The sequence below is a fragment of the Apodemus sylvaticus genome, chromosome 3 (assembly GCF_947179515.1).
Source record: "Apodemus sylvaticus chromosome 3, mApoSyl1.1, whole genome shotgun sequence".
In the NCBI taxonomy this organism is placed as follows: domain Eukaryota; kingdom Metazoa; phylum Chordata; class Mammalia; order Rodentia; family Muridae; genus Apodemus; species Apodemus sylvaticus.
In genome coordinates this window covers 71427440-71445643 of record NC_067474.1, presented here as the reverse complement: position 1 = coordinate 71445643, position 18204 = coordinate 71427440, and the positions used below count along the sequence as shown (strand labels likewise).

Below are 18204 nucleotides of genomic sequence, written 5' to 3'. Positions count from 1 at the left end.
AAACCAAACCAAACCACCCCCTTCCCACCAAAAACCCAAAAGACAAACTCTGAACAAAACAACATTTGCATTTACTATTCAAACACAGAAGTTACAAAGTATCTTTTTAATTTTTTTGATACAGGGTCTCATATTGTAGCCCAGGCTTCCCTAGAACTTACTATGTAGCCAAGGCTGACCTCAAACTCCTGACAATCCTCCAACCACAGCCCTGAGTGCTAGGATCATGGTCATGAGTCACCACTCCTAGCTTCCAAGAGTCTTTCTATCTGGTTCAAAACCTGACTTCTGAATCTTTGGTATATGACCTAACGTCACCCACCACAGCTGTCACCACATCTGTGAAAAGAGTTAGGAATAGTTTTCCTTTGCAGCATTGTTTTGAGGATTATATGGGGTGAACGGAAGGAGAAAACAATAGCAACATAAAAGAGGAGTCTGGCACAGCTCTTAGCTCAGAACAAGCACTCCATCCCCACTGTTAATGTTAGCTAGAGAACACAGTGAGGGGCAGAAACAGCTCAGGAAGGACCTGCGGTCACTGCTTTGCCAGGCATGATCTACATCTATATGTAACTGAGATGCTGTGACCTCAGACATCCATTTTATTTGACAAAAAGAGGCAGCATGCAGGAATAATAGCAACTACATTGATGGAGCAGTTTATGACAAATCCTTTCAAATTCATGTCACTTAAAATGTTTGGGGTTTTTTTTCTTTTTTTTTTCTAAGATATATTTTATGTGTGTGAGTATACTGTAGCTGTCTTCAGACACCCCAGAAGAGGGCATCAGGTCCCACTACAGATGGTTGTAAGCCACCATGTGCTTGCTGGGAATTGAACTCAGGACCTTTGGAAGAGCAGATAGTGCTCCTAACCACTGAGACATATCTCTAGCCCCGTGTTTTTCTTTTTTAAATATTTATTTTTTCTATGCCAATGAGTATTGGCAAGCATGTGGTGCCCACGCGTGCGGTGCCCAAAGGAGTCACCGAATCCCCGGAACTGAAATCATAGGTGATGTGAGCTGCCACCTCGCAGTGGGACCCCCACCCAGGGCTTCCGTTAGAGCAGCCCGTGTCGTTAACCACGGAGCCTTCTCTCCAGCACCCTAGCCTTTTACTCTTCATCCTCCTGCCTCCACCACCCCCGAGTGTTAGGATCACAGGTGTTTTCATTTCTGGCTGGTGTTTTGGTTTGTTTGTGTTTGTTTGTTTTCTTGTATCCTTTGCTGTTTTTGGTTTTGCGTGGTTTTAAATATTTTACATTTATTCTTTGAAAATTTCACATATGTATCTTAATCATATTAGCCCCCCCACTTTCCCCCTTCAGTGTCCTTCAATAGCTAGTCCTCTCAACTTCACAACTTATTAAAAAAAAAAAAAGAGGTCTCCTGAATCAAATTAGTGCCACTTATCACACATGGGCGTGAGGCCATTCCCCGGAGCCTGGGCAGCCTACCAGCGCCACACCCCTTAAGAAAAATGAATATCCCTTCTCCAGCAGCCATAAACTGCTAATAGCTCAGCTATAAGGTCCCTCTCTAGAGCAGGGGGGCTCAAACTCATAGACCTCCACCTCCCTCCCAAATGCTAGGGCTTTAGCATCATCCTTTAGGTTATCCTTTTTTCTTTTCTTTTCTTTTCTTCCCATTTTTATTTGCTCGTATGTCTGAGCATCACAGGCATGTAGTACATGGAGAGACCAGAAGAGGGAACCAAATGCCATGAAACTAGAGCTATAGATGATTGTGGGAGACCTTGTGGGTGCTGGGAATCTGTCTCCGGTCTTCTGGGAGGGCAGCCAGTGGTCTTAGCAGTTCTCAGAACCGTTACTCCAGCCCTGGGAGTGGATTTTTTGACTGGCTTGATTTTGAGTTTGTGCAGCTACAGTGGGTTCACGAGTTTGACAACCGTATCCTGTCAGAAACATGTGCTATCCCCATTCAGTGACTCTTACACGCTTTCTGTTCCCTCCCTCTTCTGTGATGCTCCCTGGGCCTTTCAGAAATGGAGTGCGGGGCTGGCTTTTTGAGATGGGCTCTTCTTGTGTGACCTAGCCTGGCCTGACAGTCAACATTGCACGATTACAACATGCTGGGATTATAGGCATACACCAACATAGCAAGCTGAAAATGTGTGTATTGTATACGATGGTATTTGAGACAGCGTCTTTCACATAAGAGATTTGAGTTCACTGTACTTCTCCTGTCTCAGCCTCCCAAGTGCTGGGATCACACGGGAGCAATCACACCCAGCCAAAATTAGTTTTTGATGTGGGATTTTGTTTGGTTTTGTTTGGTTTGATGTAGGGTCTCAATAGGCATTCCCGGCTGGTCTGGAACTTCCTATGCAGGCCAGGCTGCCCTTGAACTCACAGAGATCCTGTTGCCTCTGTCTTCCAAGTGAGGGTTAAAGGTGTGACCCGCGATGCCCCATTGTATTTTGAAGAAAATTTAAGACAGTTATTCTCAAAGAGAAAGTAGCAGCCCAGGCTGCCTCCTCCCTAACAGGGTCAAGCCCTCTCTGAGAGCCACTACCTTAAATAGACTCAGAGAGAGTGGTGAAAATGTCCTTTAGCCAGGGAGCAAATTTAGAGCAATCTCTACGTATGTGCATTGTAGACAAAACTTCTGGTCCCAGATGTGTCTTTTTGGCCTGGGGGTGGGGGGTGGGGGGAGGCAACACAAAACAATACCGCTCAGTGTTGTCACCATTGAGAACAAAGGGTAAAGGACTCTCCACCACTGGCAACAAAAGGCTCTCCAGGATGGCTTTTTATACCCAAAGCCAAAGAAAGCTGTGACCTGTGACCCCTATTCACTGCAGGAAGAGTCAAAATGCTTTCCCCTGCTTTGTAATGGAGAACGTCCCTTTCTCAGGGGACAGTCTCTCTTCCCGTGACACGTTTCACACGGAGAAAGCATCCTCTTTGCACATGGCTGTCCACCCAGAACCTTCCTTAACTTGGAAACGTGCCATTCTCAAACACTACCCACAGCGCCTCAGTATCTTCAGGGTGCCAGTCTTGTTTGTGGCTTAAGCGAGGGAGAAATGCTGCAGATTTAATGACAATACAAGTGTTTTCTGCGAGAAATCCTGCTGTTTACACTCTTCTTCAGAAACACTTAGTTTTCAGTTTTTCATTTGTTTGTTTCTTTTAAGATAGGTTCTCACTATGTAGCCCAGGTTGGCCCCAGTTCACAGAAATCTGCCAGTGCTGGGATTAAAAGTGTACAACAGGCTCTCCTGCTCTTTTGCTCCCCGCTCTGTCGCCTCCCCCTTCTCTCCCCATCCCCCCCCCATGGTTGGCCTCTTCTCTCTCTCTCTCTCTCTCTCTCTCTCTCTCTCTCTCTCTCTCTCTCTCTCTCTCTCTCTGCTTCTACTACTCTCCTAACTCCCCTCCCCATGCCTTAAATAAACTCTATTCTATACTTTTAAAAAAAAGTGTACAACAGGCTAATTTTTAGTCTTAATATGCCTAGAACAAAAGGGCGTGGGATATCCCACCATGTCGGGATTGAAGAAGCTATGTATTGCCATCCAGGACTGGAAACATGCAATTACTGGTAGAAAATAGAGTAGTTTATGATCAGGTTTCTAGCAGAGAAGCGATGTTTTTGAGGGCCGGATGTAAGCTACTACCAACACGAAGGAGGCACCGGAAGCAGTTTTGGACAGGTCTTCCCAAAACCTGCACTGTCCTCTTGTTTTCCTCCTAGTCAGGTTGAACGTCTTCCCTGGGCAGAATTTCATTTTATTTTAATTTTTCATTTTATTTTATTTTTTATTTTCTATATTCTTTATTTACATTCTATATGATTTTTCCCTTTCCTGGTTCCCCCTTTCCCATAAGTCCCATAAGCCCTCTTCCCTCCACCCATTCCCCAATCAACCCCTTCCTACTTCTCTGTCCTGGTACTCCCCTACAAGGCTGCATCAACCCTTCCCAGGGCCAGGGCCCTCTCCTTCCTTCTTCTTGGGAATGATTTGATATGTGAGTTCTGTCTTGGGTATTCAGAGCTTCTGGGCTAATATCCACTTATCAGTGACTGCATTCCATGTGTGTTCTTTAGTGAATGAGTTACCTCACTTAGTATGATATTTTCCAGTCCCAAACATTTGCCTAAGAATTTCATGAATTCATTGCTTTTAATTGCTGAGTAGTATTCCATTGTGTAAATATACCACATTTTCTGTATCCATTACTCCACTGAGGGACATCTGGGTTCTTTCCAGCTTCTGACTATTATAAATAAGGTTGCTATGAACATAGTGGAGCATGTGTCCTTATTACATGCCAGAGAATCCTCTGGGTATATGCCCAGGAGTGGTATAGCAGGGTCCTCCAGAAGTGTCATGCCTGGGCAGCATTTTAAAAGGACAGGCTTGAACAGGAGGCCTGGAAAGTGCTGTTCACTCTGTCCTGACCCAGAATGGCCTTGTAATAACAAATTACATGCCAGAGTTGAGGAGGTCAGTGACGGTGTTTTCATTCTAAGCAGCTAGGTGACAGGGATATGGTTTAGTCAGTAAAGTACTTGCAAGCTTGAAGATTGGAGTTTGATCTGCAGAAGCCAAGCTAACAAGCCAGGCTTGTGTTTGTAATCCCAAAGCAGAATGCGCCCAGGGCTCTTAGGGCAGCCAGCCCGACCTACTTGGTGAGCTCCAGAGCCAGGAAGCAACCTCGTCTCAAAACCAAAGGTAGCATCTGAGAAGCAATGCTAAGGTCTTCTGGATTCTGCACACATGCAGCACACACGCACACACACACACACACACACACACACACACACATACACACACACACACACACACACACACACACACACATTACTCCAGAATTACTAGAGAAGTATCATAATTTTATGGGCCAGATGAGAATAACCCCCCCAAAAAAACCTGCCAGATTTCAATAAAAATAGCCCAAGACCTTGTATTGTGCCCACTGTCTAGATTTGCCCCGTTTTCCACAGTCAGTCAATCTGCTATTTACATCTTTTAAGATTGAATTGTTTCCAAGAATAGCTAACCTCTTCCTTGGAAGAGTTCCAGCATCTTCAAAGTACATAGTATTGCAGAACATCCGTGTATGCAAGGCCCAACTGTCTCCAGATGGAAGTCCCCGGTAGCCTGGTTACTCTGCCCACAGGCCTTCCAGAGTTCGCTTGTTGCAAACTGATCTATTGTCCATGTAGCTTCAGAAAGTGAGAGCCCCTTCAGGGCCTATAAACTGGGTCCTGATCTTTCAGGAAAATAGAAAACCTCTTCCTAGTTGTTGCTGGCAGAGGACACCCTAACAACACACCCACAGTGAAGTTCCTCATACCTTGCTACCACCCCAATGTGGACACCTAGGGCAACATCTACCTGGTCATCCTTAAGGATAAGTGGTCTGCACTATATGATGTCAGAACCAGAGCCTGCTAGGAGAACCCAACATCGATAGCCATTTGAACACACATGCTGCAGAGCTCTGGAAAAACCCCCGCAGCATTTAAGAAGTATCTGCAAGAGACCTATTCAAAGCAGGTCTCCAGCCAAAAGCCCCGATGCAAGCTGTCCGCCTTTCTTTTGCATTGTCTTTTTTTCTTTGACTATCTGTCCTTTCTACTTGATTTTTAAGCTATGTTGTTAGTTTTGTTTTGTTTTTTAAATTAAATTTGCTTGAATCCTTACAACGTATATTGAATAAATAAATGCCGATTGTTTTTGTATATATATGAACTGAAGTTGTAGAGCCTCTAAAAGATAAAAACAAAGGAACTATGTGCTACAGGAGAGTCTTGCTGTGTAGCCCTGGCTGGCTGGGAACTCACTGTGGTGAAGTCGTCTGGCCTGGACCTCACAGAGTTCTCTTGAGTGTAAGCACTGAAATCAAAGGCGCTACCATAGCTGGTGAGATTTTCTTTTCTTTTCTTTTCTTTTCTTTTCTTTTCTTTTCTTTCTTTCCTTTTTTCTACTATTAGTATTATTAGTAGTAGTATTAGTATTGTATTTTCATTTGCTTGTATTTTAGAGACAGGGACCTTTAAGTAGGTTAGACTTGCCTCAAACTGGTACTCAATCAAGCTGGTCTTAAACTGTCAGCAATCCTCCTACCTTAGCCTCTGAAATGTTGGAATTATAAGCATGCATCACCACAGAGGAACAGGATGTGGGACCCACACATGCTAGGCAAAGTCTTACTTTGCACTCCTTTAAAAAACATTTTTAAGGTGTCTAGCTATGCTGGGGACCTAGCAGGTCTTGTGGGAACATCTAACAAGAATATTGGGCAGAGGGCTGGAGAGATGGATCAGCGGTTAAGAGCATTGACTGCTCTTCCAGAGGTCCTGAGTTCAAATCCCAGCAATGGCATGGTGGCTCACAGCCATCCGTAAAGGGATCTGACACCCTCTTCTGGAGTGTCTGAAGACAGCTATGGTGTACTTATATATAGTAATAAATAAATTTTTTTTAAAAAGAATATTGGGCAGAGAGTGCCACTGGAGAAGGACATCTGAGTGACAGATGTGAATTAACCAGGCAAGGAGCAGGGGAAGGAGAGGAGGAGCTAGCCAGGAAACTGTGGGTAAAAGCCAAATTGGTTTGTTTTTGTTTTTAAATAGGAACATTTCACGAATCTATGTGTCATCCTTCGGCAGGGGAATTGCTAATCTTTGCCTCATCCCATTTTAGTATATGTGTGGCCAAGGAAAGCAGAGCCACTGGGCTTTTAAAACCTGGGCCCCTGCCCTGGAGTTTGGCCTTTTCTAAGAGGACTAAGGAGGCTAGGAGGGCTTCAGACAGAGGGGACTCATCAGATTGGCCTTAATGAAAGGCGACTCTGGATAAAGGCTAGACAGAGAGGGTGGGGACAGATGCAGAGAGAGGGTGGGGACAGATGCAGAGCTGTAGTGGAAGAAATAGATAGATGCAGCCTGGAGTCAGAGGGAAGAAGCCTGAGTCTCATTCACGGATCAGAGGGAGTTTAAAACTAGGTCTGCCACTGTAGGCCTGTAACCACAGTTACTTAAGAGGCAGAAGCAGGAAGATGGCAAGTTCCAGGCCTGCTTGGGCCACAGCAAGTGTCAGGCTGACCTGGACAACAGTAACGAGACCCTGTTTCAAAATGAGATATATCTCAGTGGAGGACTAATTGTCGAATGTTCTAGCGTGTTCAAAGTCTTGGGTTCAATGCCCAGCATGACAAAAAGAAAAAGATACTCAAGGAAGGACAGGGACAGGCAAGTCCTCGAGCTCTGACTCGGATCAGTTAGACATGGTAGCACATATTTTCTGGAAGGCTGGCACAGCAAAATGGCAAGTTTAAGCCTAGCCTGAGCAGCTTGGTGAGAACCGTCTGTCTATCTCTGCCTGTCTATCTCTCTCTTTCTCTGTTTCTCTCTCTCTCTGTGTCTGTCTCTATCTGTCTCTGTCTCTGTCTGTCTCTCTCCCTCTGTCTCTTTCTCTCAACAGGCTAGGATTATATCTCAGAGATAAAGCTCTTGTCTGGCAGGTGTGAAGCCCTTGGGATTGCTTGGGGGGTGTAATGGGGGGGACACTCATTTTAAGTTTAGATCTTTTGAAATCCGAATTTTCAAAGCAGTAGCCTGTTGTAGAATATTTGATCACATTGCGAACCTCAGGATTGTGAACTGGAAAAACCTGGGTGTGGTGTGACTCAGCCCTAGCACACACCTTTGTTCCAAGAGCTAAATAAAAGTCAACCCTAGGTCAAGAGGCGGAGGAAGCAACCAGCTGACAGGGAGTGAACTTAAGTAAACAGAAAGGAGGGTCTTTGGGTGGAAGGGTATTTAAGACATCTTGGAGGAGGAGGAGGGAGAGGAGGGGGAGGAAGAGGAGGAGGAAGAGGGGGAGGAAGAGGTGGTGGTGGTGATGGCAGCCAGCTGGGTGCTTTCTCTTTGCTTCTCTGAGCTAACAGGCTTCCATCACAATGTCTGGCTCCTAAATCTTCATTTGGTAAATCGAAAATTTGGAATTTTGTTTTATAAAATAGCAATAGCCTGTTAAGTTCCTGCTTCAGCTGCAAAGGGGATTCCCACAGCCGGAAAGTTTTAGCAAACAATAATCCATACCATTCATTCATTCATTCATTCATTTATTCAGTGTCTGAACAAGCATCAACACAGAATAAGATAACTCAAAGCTCTCCTGAAGTTTGGCTGCCCTTCCTGATGATGACCCAGGCTGAAATAAAGTCAACATTTCTCCCAAAACAAGAACAGGGGAAAGCTACTCATAAAGGGTGAACACAGTAAAGCAAGACAAAGTGACAGATACAGTAAGCATTGGCTTTTGACCTCGGTGGCATTAGTAGTCAGCAAGCATAGATACTGTTCTTGGTAGAAACACAGGATCCACTGTGTAGCTCTAGCTGGCCTGGAACTCACTATGTAGACTAGACCTTGAAATCACAGAGACTGGCCTGCCTGCACCACCATGCCCAGAAACTTGATAGAACTTTAGTCTTCTACAGTGGCTACAAATTGCCACAGGCTGAGCACTTAAAAAAAAAACAAAAACAAAAACAAAAACAAACCATAGACATTAATTTTCCCACATCTTTGGAATCCCATCATCTGAGATTGCCATTGGTATTACTGCATTCCTTCCCAGGCTCTGAGGAAGCTCCTTCTAGCATCTTCTAGTTTTGGGAGGGTCATTAGTTTGGGGCTTTGTCTTTTTTTGGTGCTCTGGATTGAACTGAAGCCTTACACACATGTGGCCACTGGGTCACCCTTAGTCTCTCCATTTGGTTTTGGCTTGGGGCTGCAGAATTCCTATTTTGGCCTCTGTTTCTTCATATGGCCTTATCCACGCATGCCCATTTCCCTCTTTTATCTCTTAGAAAGACACATGTCATTGGGTTTAGCACCATCTGCTGAATGTGGAGTGATCTCATCTCAAGACTCTTAATTCTATCTACAAAGAGGCTTTCTCTAAATTAAGATCACATTCACAGGCATCAGGAGTTAGGACAGATGTTTCTTAGGGCAACAGGCAACGGTCTTTATTTTATTTGCATTAGCTAACAGAGTAGCAGGTTTCTTTATGGAACCTTTATACTTAGCTGTTTTAGTTAATTCGCACCCACCCTCAGTCTCCTCCACCTTCATCCCAGTGGATGTAATGCTCCTTCCTCCCCAGTAGTCCTCCCTCTGCCTTTATGTCACATGGGTTTTATTGCCTGCCTCTCCCCTAACGCCTCCCCCTCCCCTTCATGGGCCCCTTTCTGGTTTCCCAACCTCTACACCCATTCCCTCCCACAGTCTGGACACTTTTTTTTGGTTGGGTTTGTGTTTGGAAATAAGTTCTCACTATTCAGCCCAACTGGAGTGGCCTTCAACTCATCAGCCTTTTGCCAAAGCTTCCCAAGTGCTGGGATTACAGGAAGGACCACCAGGTTTTTGTTGCAGTTTTTGTTTGTTTGTTTGTATGTTTGTCTCTCTGTGTAGCCCTAACTTGCCTGGAACTCACAGAGATCTTCCTGCCTCTGTTTCCAGAGTGCTGGTATTAAAAGTGTGTGCCACCACACCCAGTTGTTTTGTTTGGTTTTGGTTTTGAGACAGGGTTTCTCTGTGTAACTCTGGCTGTCCTGGAATTCCCTCTGTAGACCAGGCTGGTCTCCAATACCGAGATCCACCTGCCTCTGTCTCCCAAGTGCTGGGATTAAAGGTGAGCACCACTACTGACCAGTACCAAGCTGATGTTTAAGACATGATTTTCAATCACGTGTGTTTGAATCTGTGTGTGGGTAGGCACATGTGTGTCCATATATGTACATGTATGCACTAATTGTTCTAGAGGACAGGCTTCATTGTGGCACACTCATCCATATGGGTCTTACTCATCCCTTCATTTCCTTCTCCTGTCTCCCTGGTTCCCCTTCTCTTCTCAAAGAGTTCCCTAGAGATGCAGTGTTTTATGATTCAAGATTCAACCCATTAGAATGAACAATTTAAAATTATCAAACAGGCCAATATGGAGATCCTATCCACAGTGATGTATTTAGAAGGTGTTTTAAATATAGAGTTGGGAGCTGATAGGGTACTTGCCTGACAAAAAACAAGGCCTCAGATTCAACCCCTAGTAGACAAACAAATACATAATAACATAGAAATGAGCTCTTTATTCAAAGTATATGATGTGTGTTGTGTTGGTCAAATCCACCCCCTCCCTGCTTCAAATGCCTCCCCTGTCCCTCCTACCCCCTTTCCCAGTCTCAATATCACAAAAGGAAGACTTTTTTGGTCTTATGTTTAAAAAAAAATCAGAAATGGTACATACTAGAAATTCAAATCATCTGAAAACAAAAACAAATAAACAACCCCCAAACCAAATCAAAACAAGCAAGCAAGCAAACAAACAAAATCAGCAGAAGAGAGGCTGCTTTCTTCATATGGTTGAGCCTCTGACAATGTTCACCAAAGGGCCCTTCATCCACGCAATGATTACATATTTCATGCATTTTATTTGAACGGCGCTGATTTCATTAGCTTCCAGATGACTCATTTTGGAAACGTCTGCTTGTCACTGTTCCCGCCTGAGTGGGCCTTCCTGCTGACATCACTGGAAATCTTGAGCCCAAACCAAGGCTGCCCTGTGCCTCCATGACCTTTCTCTACAATGCACAGTGGGGCTGAACTCCTCAAAGCTCAGAATATTCATGTCTGCTGCTCTGACCCCGTGGAGGTTACTGCGTGGACACAGCCCGTTCTAACACGTTCATAAATGCCCTACCGCAGGCCCACGGGGAATCAGGACAGATTCAGGATCTCCAAAACTTCCTCAGGGCAGGTGAGATGGCCTGACATTGTAATTCAGTCCTCAGAACACACATGGAAGGTGAGAACTGTCTTCTACAAATAAGGCTCCGCCCGCCACACTCATGTTCTGGTGCCTTACAAACCCACACATGTACACTCCCATGTACACAAAATGGACAAAAGTTTTAAGAGCTTTCCTAATCTGCTTCCAGATTTCAGGAAACCCCGTGTGCTTCTATAGAGAGAGGCCAACAGGGCAGAGGGAGCTTGCCGCTGTCTCACTTGGAGACCACGGAGAAGCCACCGGGGAAAGGCTTACCTGGATAGCCATGTCTGCGGCGGTTCCTATGGGATCTGCAGTCACTTCATCTCCCTGCAGCAGCACAGTAGACCACCCGGATGCTGGAAAAGAAAACAGAAAGAAAGGGGATTTGAGCCAAGTGGATTTGTCCCATCCGATGGAAAGCCGCACAGCTGTCCTTTGGCAGATTAAACCCCCACGTGACTTGTAAGGGAAGTGAGTGGTAACTAAGACTCTGATCTATCTGGCAGTTACTGGTTACTGAGAAGGCTTACTTGCCAAAGTATGGTCAGTTAGCCTGTTCTTTGTTTTTACTTAATTCCCAACTTTGGAGTCCGTTCAAGCCCCGCCCCCGTGGTCCCCTCCGCCCCGCCCCCGTTTGAGATAGAGTCTTGGATAGCTCAGGCTCTCCTGGAACTTGAAAAAAGTTGGAACAAGAAGTGGAGACGATCCCTGGGGATACAAAAAAGGACTTTTGAGAAAACCAATGTCTACAAATCAGTGTTATCATGTGTCATTTGTCTCCTAGTCTCAAAACTGCACAGTGATCTATGTCCCTCTCTTGTGTGGTGTTGTCTGGTTAAAAAAAAAAAAAAAGAATGAGGTCCCATGTTTAGGAGTCAGGGTGGAGAGAACACAGTAACCGTGCATACACAGGAAGTCTCCATGTCTGTAGCTGCTGAGGAAGACCTTGTGCTAACAGTGTCAGAGAAGGTGTTAGTCACACTCTACACAACAGAGTTACAGGCCAACTTTGTTTGAACTGTAAAGAGAAGGGCGAGCTGTCGTGTCCAGGACTCAAAGCTGTAAGACAACTGGCCGTGTTTTTTGCAGGAGGATAATTATCCACCTACACATGCTACTTCCATTTTCTTTCTTTCTTCCTTTCTTCCTTTCTTCCTTCCTTCCTTTCTTTCTTTCTTTCTTTCTTTCTTCTTTCTTTCTTTCTTTCTTTCTTTCTTTCTTTCTTTCTTTCTTTCTTTCTTTCTTTCTTTCTTTCTTTCGGTTTTTTGGATTTTTGGTTTTTTTTTTCCGAGACAGGGTTTCTCTGTATAGCCCTGGCTGTCCTGGAACTCACTCTGTAGACCAGGCTGGCCTTGAACTCAGAAATCCACCTGCCTCTGCCTCCCAGAGTGCTGGGATTACTGGTGTGCGCCACAGTCGTCCGGCTCCACTTCCATTTTCAAAATGGAAATTGCTCCCCTGCCTCTGTGTAAATGTGTCACAGCATCACTGGGCAAGAGGGGAGCTTGGAATGCTTATCTGCAAATTCTTCAGCTCCAGAATACTGTCAGGGACTTTCAACAACTGCTTGCCCGTCAGTCAGGTTCCAGAGAGGACTTCCCATTCCATTAAGATCTGTAATTCACTATTGCATAGACACATAGATATCTCAGATGTGGAATGTTAAAAGACATTCCAGACACACGCTCAGCTATTATAAATTACAAGAGTACAATCTCTTATGAGGAAAATAATCCAAGTAATTTAAGCTAAGTCTAGGATTCTATTATATATCCATTCACATGTAAATATTATATTACTATATAAAAGTGACCCTCACTTTGGCTGTCTAAGATGGGGCCTCAGATATAATTCATGGTGGCCTAAAACTTACTTTGTAAATTAAACTGATCTCAACGAAGGTTGAAGCAATTCTCCTGCCTCAGCCTCTGAGTATGAGCATGAGCCAGCAGGCCCATCTCCATAGAGTGCTTTTTTCTGTTTTGCTTTAAAATTGTTTTGTTTATTTATGGTTGTGTGTATGGGAGGAAGGCACATTCAAAGTGGCCCGGAAGGAGGCGCTGGGTCCCCTGGAACTGGAGTTCCAGGTGGTCGTGAGCTACCTGGCAGAGGTCCTAAGATTTAAAATCCTGTCTTCCAAAAGAACAACAAATACTCTTAACCACTGGGCTACCCTTTTGGCATTTACTTGCTTGGTGTTTGAGCTTGGGTCTTCTGTAACTCAAGTTGTCCTTTAACTCATATATAGGTCATAGCTAGGATGATCTTGAATTCTTGAGCTCTGGCTTTTATGACCCAAATGCTAGGAATACCACCACATCCTTAAAGTGCTTCTAAGTAATAACTTTCCTCTCACACTGCCCTTTCTCCTCACAGATCAGCCCCTCATCAATCCACTCTAGAGCCTCATGCTAGCCGGGCACGTTTAACATGTCATTTCTCCAGTTCCTAGCTATAACCTCTATGAAAGGAGAAACGATGAAAATTGATATTATTTCTATAATCTCTAGAAATACTTTCACATTATTTATTCCATGTTTTAAAGATTAGAATCAAACAAACCTTCAGGGAAAAGAAAAAAACCACCCTCTTTTTGTTTCCTTATTGTTAGAGTTACAGAGAGCTAAGTATGCTGATAAATACTCCACCGGGGACAGTTTCAGAAAGGTGTCTCAGGCACAAATAAATCAGTGACTGTGGTCGCTGTTTACACTGCTTTTGTGGCCTCTTCTCTCCAAGCTACAGTCAGATGAGGAAGTCTCTTAATCTCGAGTTCTAGTTCTCGGCCACCGACCGTCCCACCTGCACTGCAGGTTCGGCTCGGCTAATAGACACATTTTTGATTACGCTGTTGAGCAGAGAGTGTGAGAGCAACTGGAGTGAGATAACCAAGCTTGGAAGAGGCCAGGGACACCCAGGCTTCTCCGCTGGGAGAGGGATCTGGGCGGGAGCAGGTCATCACGGGGCTTGACTGGGTAGAGTAACCTACGGACAAAGCAAAGATGGCACCGCAGTGAAGGGGGTCTTGGGGTGCAGCAGCTTAGGGCATTCTGAGGATACATTTGGGGTGACTTCATTTGGATCGTTGCTGTTACAGTCATGAGAAGGGGGATGGGAGATGGTTCCAACACAGGAGCTGGGACTGACTATGGGAACATGAGCGTGACATCTCCGGTGTTACCCTCAGTGGAGATGTCACTGAGGATGTTTGAGGCTGCAGGTAATAGATTACTAAGTTGAGGCTTTAAAAAGAGAAGAGAGAGCCAGGTGCAGGGGCAGCTCATGCTTTTAATCCCAACTCTATGAAAGAGGAGGCAAGGGGATCTTTGGGAGTTTGAGGACAGCATGGCCTACATAGTGAGTTCAAGCCAGTCAGGGACATAGAGTAAGATCTCCAAACAAAACAAAACAAAACAAAACAACAACAACAACAACTGCTGCAGCAGCAACAGAAGACTGATTGATTGATTGATTGATTGGCGCAGTTTCAAGCCAGGATGGACTTAGAGTTGGCTGAGCCGCTGGCCCTATCTCCTTGGTTGAGTCTGTAATTCTCTTGACTTTCCTCTCTGCTCCTAAAATGGTCACAGAAATTCCACGAGTCATGAAAATGTCCTGACTTGAGAAAGGGGAGGAATTTCCCTCCTTATTTTTTTAATTGATTTTTAAAAACATTTTAGTTATTGTTTCTTTAAGTAGTCCAGGTAGGCCTTGAACTTAAGACCCTCCTGGGTGTTTCAATAGCAGGCCATACCCAGCTTCCATTCACTCTTTATTTTTAATTATCATCGTCATCGTCATCATCATGCTTTTTGAAACAAGGTTTCTTTCTGTAGCTTTGTCCTAGAACTAACTGTAGATGAGGCCAGCCTCGAACTCATAGAAGTCTGTCTGCCTCTGCCGCCCGAGCACTGAGTCTAAAAGTGTGCATCACCACAACCCAGCTTCTGCTCACCTTTCTATAAGAGTTAAACAAACAAACAAACAAACAAACAAACAAAACAGCTGCTGGATGTAGTTCCACAGACCCTTTATCCAATCACTTGGGGGGCAGAGACAGGTGGATCACTCTGAGTTCAAGGCCAGTGTGTAGATAGTAAATTCCAGGATGGCCAAGACTGTTACTCAGAGAGACCCTGCCTCAAAACAAAACAAAACAAAACAAAACAAAATACAACACAACAAAAACTAAACCTTCTCTCAAAGCAATCCCTACTCCCAGATGATTCTCAAGTTCTCACTGGTCAAAATGCAATGTGAACCTATTCCTAACCCAGTCATGGAAAAGAGATTAAACTTATCAAAACTCCCCCAGATCCACCTCCTGTGTGGGGATGGTCCCAGGACGTGACTAAATGCGCAAAATGTTTTTTTTTTTTTCTCTCTTTTTGCTTTTGTTGTTGTTGTTGTCTGTTTTGAGGCAGGGTCTCTCTGTGTACCTGTCCTGACTGTTCTGGAACTTACTATGCACACACTGGCCTTGGGCTCACAGTGACCTCTTGCTAACCAGATGACCACAAGATGAGCAACCAGTATCATCTGTCACAAGACAACCAGCACAGAGGTCACTGATTAGTTAGCTGTGCACATCTGAATGCATGAATCCTCAGGTCCTGCTGGGACTCGGCCTTCTAGGACCGAATCCTCTTCAGCCCTAGAATGATGTCCTCATCTCCTTCCTCACCGGGAGTTGGCAACTGAAGTTCCTAGTGAAGTCACACCTATGTCAACAACTCTGCAGACTAGTTGACTGAACAGAGCTGATTGTAGTAATCTGGAATGTAGCAAACTCAAGAATTTTTAGTCTTCTCAATAGACATCTGTTACCCACCTCTGTGCCTGACTTAACATTCTTTGACTGTAAGATAAAACTTTCAGTGTGTGTTGACTAAAACACCATTAGTTTTCCCCAGCCCCAAGGCTGAGCATCTCACCAAATAACCCCTAAAATCTACAGCAGAGATACCATTTCCGTAAGCTATTAGTTCTTGTCCCCACCACTGTATTGACAGTCACTGTTTTATGCCTGGTTCTTACTGTGTGGCTGTAAAAAGTAAAAGTTCCTGTAACTGCTTCCATGGTGAGCCGCGTCATTCAGGGCAGGCTGAGTCTGTGTTCCTTGGCCACAGCCACTCGGTTGGCTCCGGATGCGCTATCTATTATTCTCTTTGAAGCAAGACTTGTATTTTGCATTGGCAGAAATTAAAGTTATGACCTTTATTCCCATTTATGGGGACACAGGTAGGAAAAGAATATGTATGCCTAACATTCCTTGCCTCAAGGCTGCCTCACTGACTTGGTATCAATTAACTAATAAGTGCCCATGGTCAGGTACTGGACCGAATATATACTTAGTTTTATCCTAATGAGAAGTGTTAATTCAGGATAGTCAGTGTGAGGGAGCAGGAAATTGATAGGATGAGAGAGAAAGAGGGATAATGCTACAGGTAGGAGGAGGACCAGGACAGGGACACACAGTCCCATGTCTTCTAGGATAAGTAATGACACACTCTGGTTGGTCCCATGTTCCAGGGCTGGGAAAGGATGCTCAGGTAGGAACCTCAAGGAGACACTGTCAACAGACATAAATCGCGTGGCAGTAGAGTGAGCCCCCCACCCCTGAGTGCTTTGGGGCTAGGACGTTACACTCACCAGCCCCATCCCTGAGTGGGCACAGTGAGTGCAGCACCCAGCGGAAGCTCATTAGCTATAGCCCACATTGAATGAGACCTCGAGAGGCCCCGAGGTTGCCGAATGGTTGTTGTTGTTCCTCTTCAAGGTCACCTGATGAGCCCTCAGCTTCTCCACCACCTTTTTCCGTGGTGACAATCTCACCACTGCACGAACTCATGCTCGTCGTAGGACAGCTGGTGTGAACTGAGGACGAGTTGAGCCACAAACAATATGGAGAATAAAAGCCCCCGTGATGGTTTGAAAAGTTGAGCTTAGAGAGAGAATACAGGAGACAGTACAAGGCTCTTGAGCCTACAATGAGCTGCTTTTGTTTGCTGGGACTTTCTCCATGCTTTTTTTTTTCTCTCTCCATGGTTTCAGACATTATCCATTGAAGTTCTTATCAACCCATTGACCTAGCAGCCTGGGCTGTGGGGAGTGTAGAGTCAGGCCTTTGAACTCTTCTGAGGAGAACCTGCGCCCTACAAGAAGTGCTGAAACGCTGAGAATTCTTTCTCTCCCACCCCAGGCTTATCCCTGGTGCACAAACTCTATCAACTCTGGCAGAAGATTAACTCATTGTGAAATCCTTGTATTCAGTCACAGTGAAGAGACTGGGGTTGGGGGCCGTGTCCCACTGTTCTCATCCTTACCCAAGCCTCTGTGTTGAAAACCTCATAATCCAGACTTGACCAATTTATCTTCCTTTTAATTGCCTTTGGCTCATAGATGTTAAAAACATCTCTGTGCCTGGAGGAACTCTCAGATGGGCGGTTACAAAAAAATAAAAAAATTAACGGAACTTCCGAACAATGATTTCCCTTTAAACATTCCTCTTGCCCTCGGAAGCCTCGCCCGGAGATAAGCTGCTGGAGCCTGCTTCCTCTGGGTGGGAAGCTCTGGCCGGGTTTGGATGAGCAGGGGAGGATATCACCCACCCAGTCCAACCTACTCCAGGTAGTGTCTCAGCCTTCCTGAGGCCCAGCTTTGTCCTGCTTGGGGCAGATGAGCATACCAGACCCCGAGAGAGCCTCCTGCAGAAGCACTGGTAGCAGGGAATATCTAAGATACCTCTCAACTGGAGGGTTCACAAGGACAGAGGAAAGCCCCACCTTTTGAATGACTAAGGATTTTCCTCAAACTGGCCCAGAGGCTGCTGCACTCCTGTTTTTAAACATTTCTACTCTCCCTGACTGGGGGAACTCTATCCAGAGGCCTCACATCTATGCTCCCAGTTTATGGGGACTGAGGCAGAAAGAAAGGCTGTGAGTTCTAGGCCAGCCTGAGCTACAGCATGTTTAAAAACAACAAAAAATATTCCACTCACAAACCTAAAACAAAGCAAAATAAACAAAGAAAAGCAACATCTTGCCAAGTTGCTGAGAGGTCTCAATCCTAGAGCACTAACTGAGGTGTCTTAACATTTCACAGAGGACAATGGTTGCCAAGTTCTCCCAGCATCCCTCAGTCTCTACCTGTTATTTATGGCTGACATGCCCCGCCCCCCTAAATTCCTTCAACCCAGGCCTAGGCTGCTTTTCCCTTAGTTACCTTTCTGTACACAATGACATTTTGGTTGCCTGCCCTTTTTGTCTACCCTTTACTCTCCTGGCTCTCCCTCCCCAGTTTCCTCACACGACCCAGCTCAGGGTCATGTTCACTCTGGACCCTTCTAGATGCCTCTGCCTATGTTCTCCATTATATCTACAGTAA

The 18204-nt window shown here is 45.1% G+C and overlaps 1 protein-coding gene across 3 annotated transcripts in view; it reads right to left on the bottom strand.

Annotated features, from left to right (window-relative positions):
- Palm2akap2 (PALM2 and AKAP2 fusion) overlaps nt 1–18204 on the bottom strand; it is a 331204-nt gene that overhangs the window by 123393 nt on the left and 189607 nt on the right. For all 3 annotated transcript variants that reach the window (XM_052176529.1, XM_052176530.1, XM_052176531.1), the window contains one exon: nt 11092–11174. In XM_052176529.1, coding sequence (XP_052032489.1) covers nt 11092–11174 — 83 coding nt within the window. The remainder of the gene's footprint in view (nt 1–11091; nt 11175–18204) is intronic.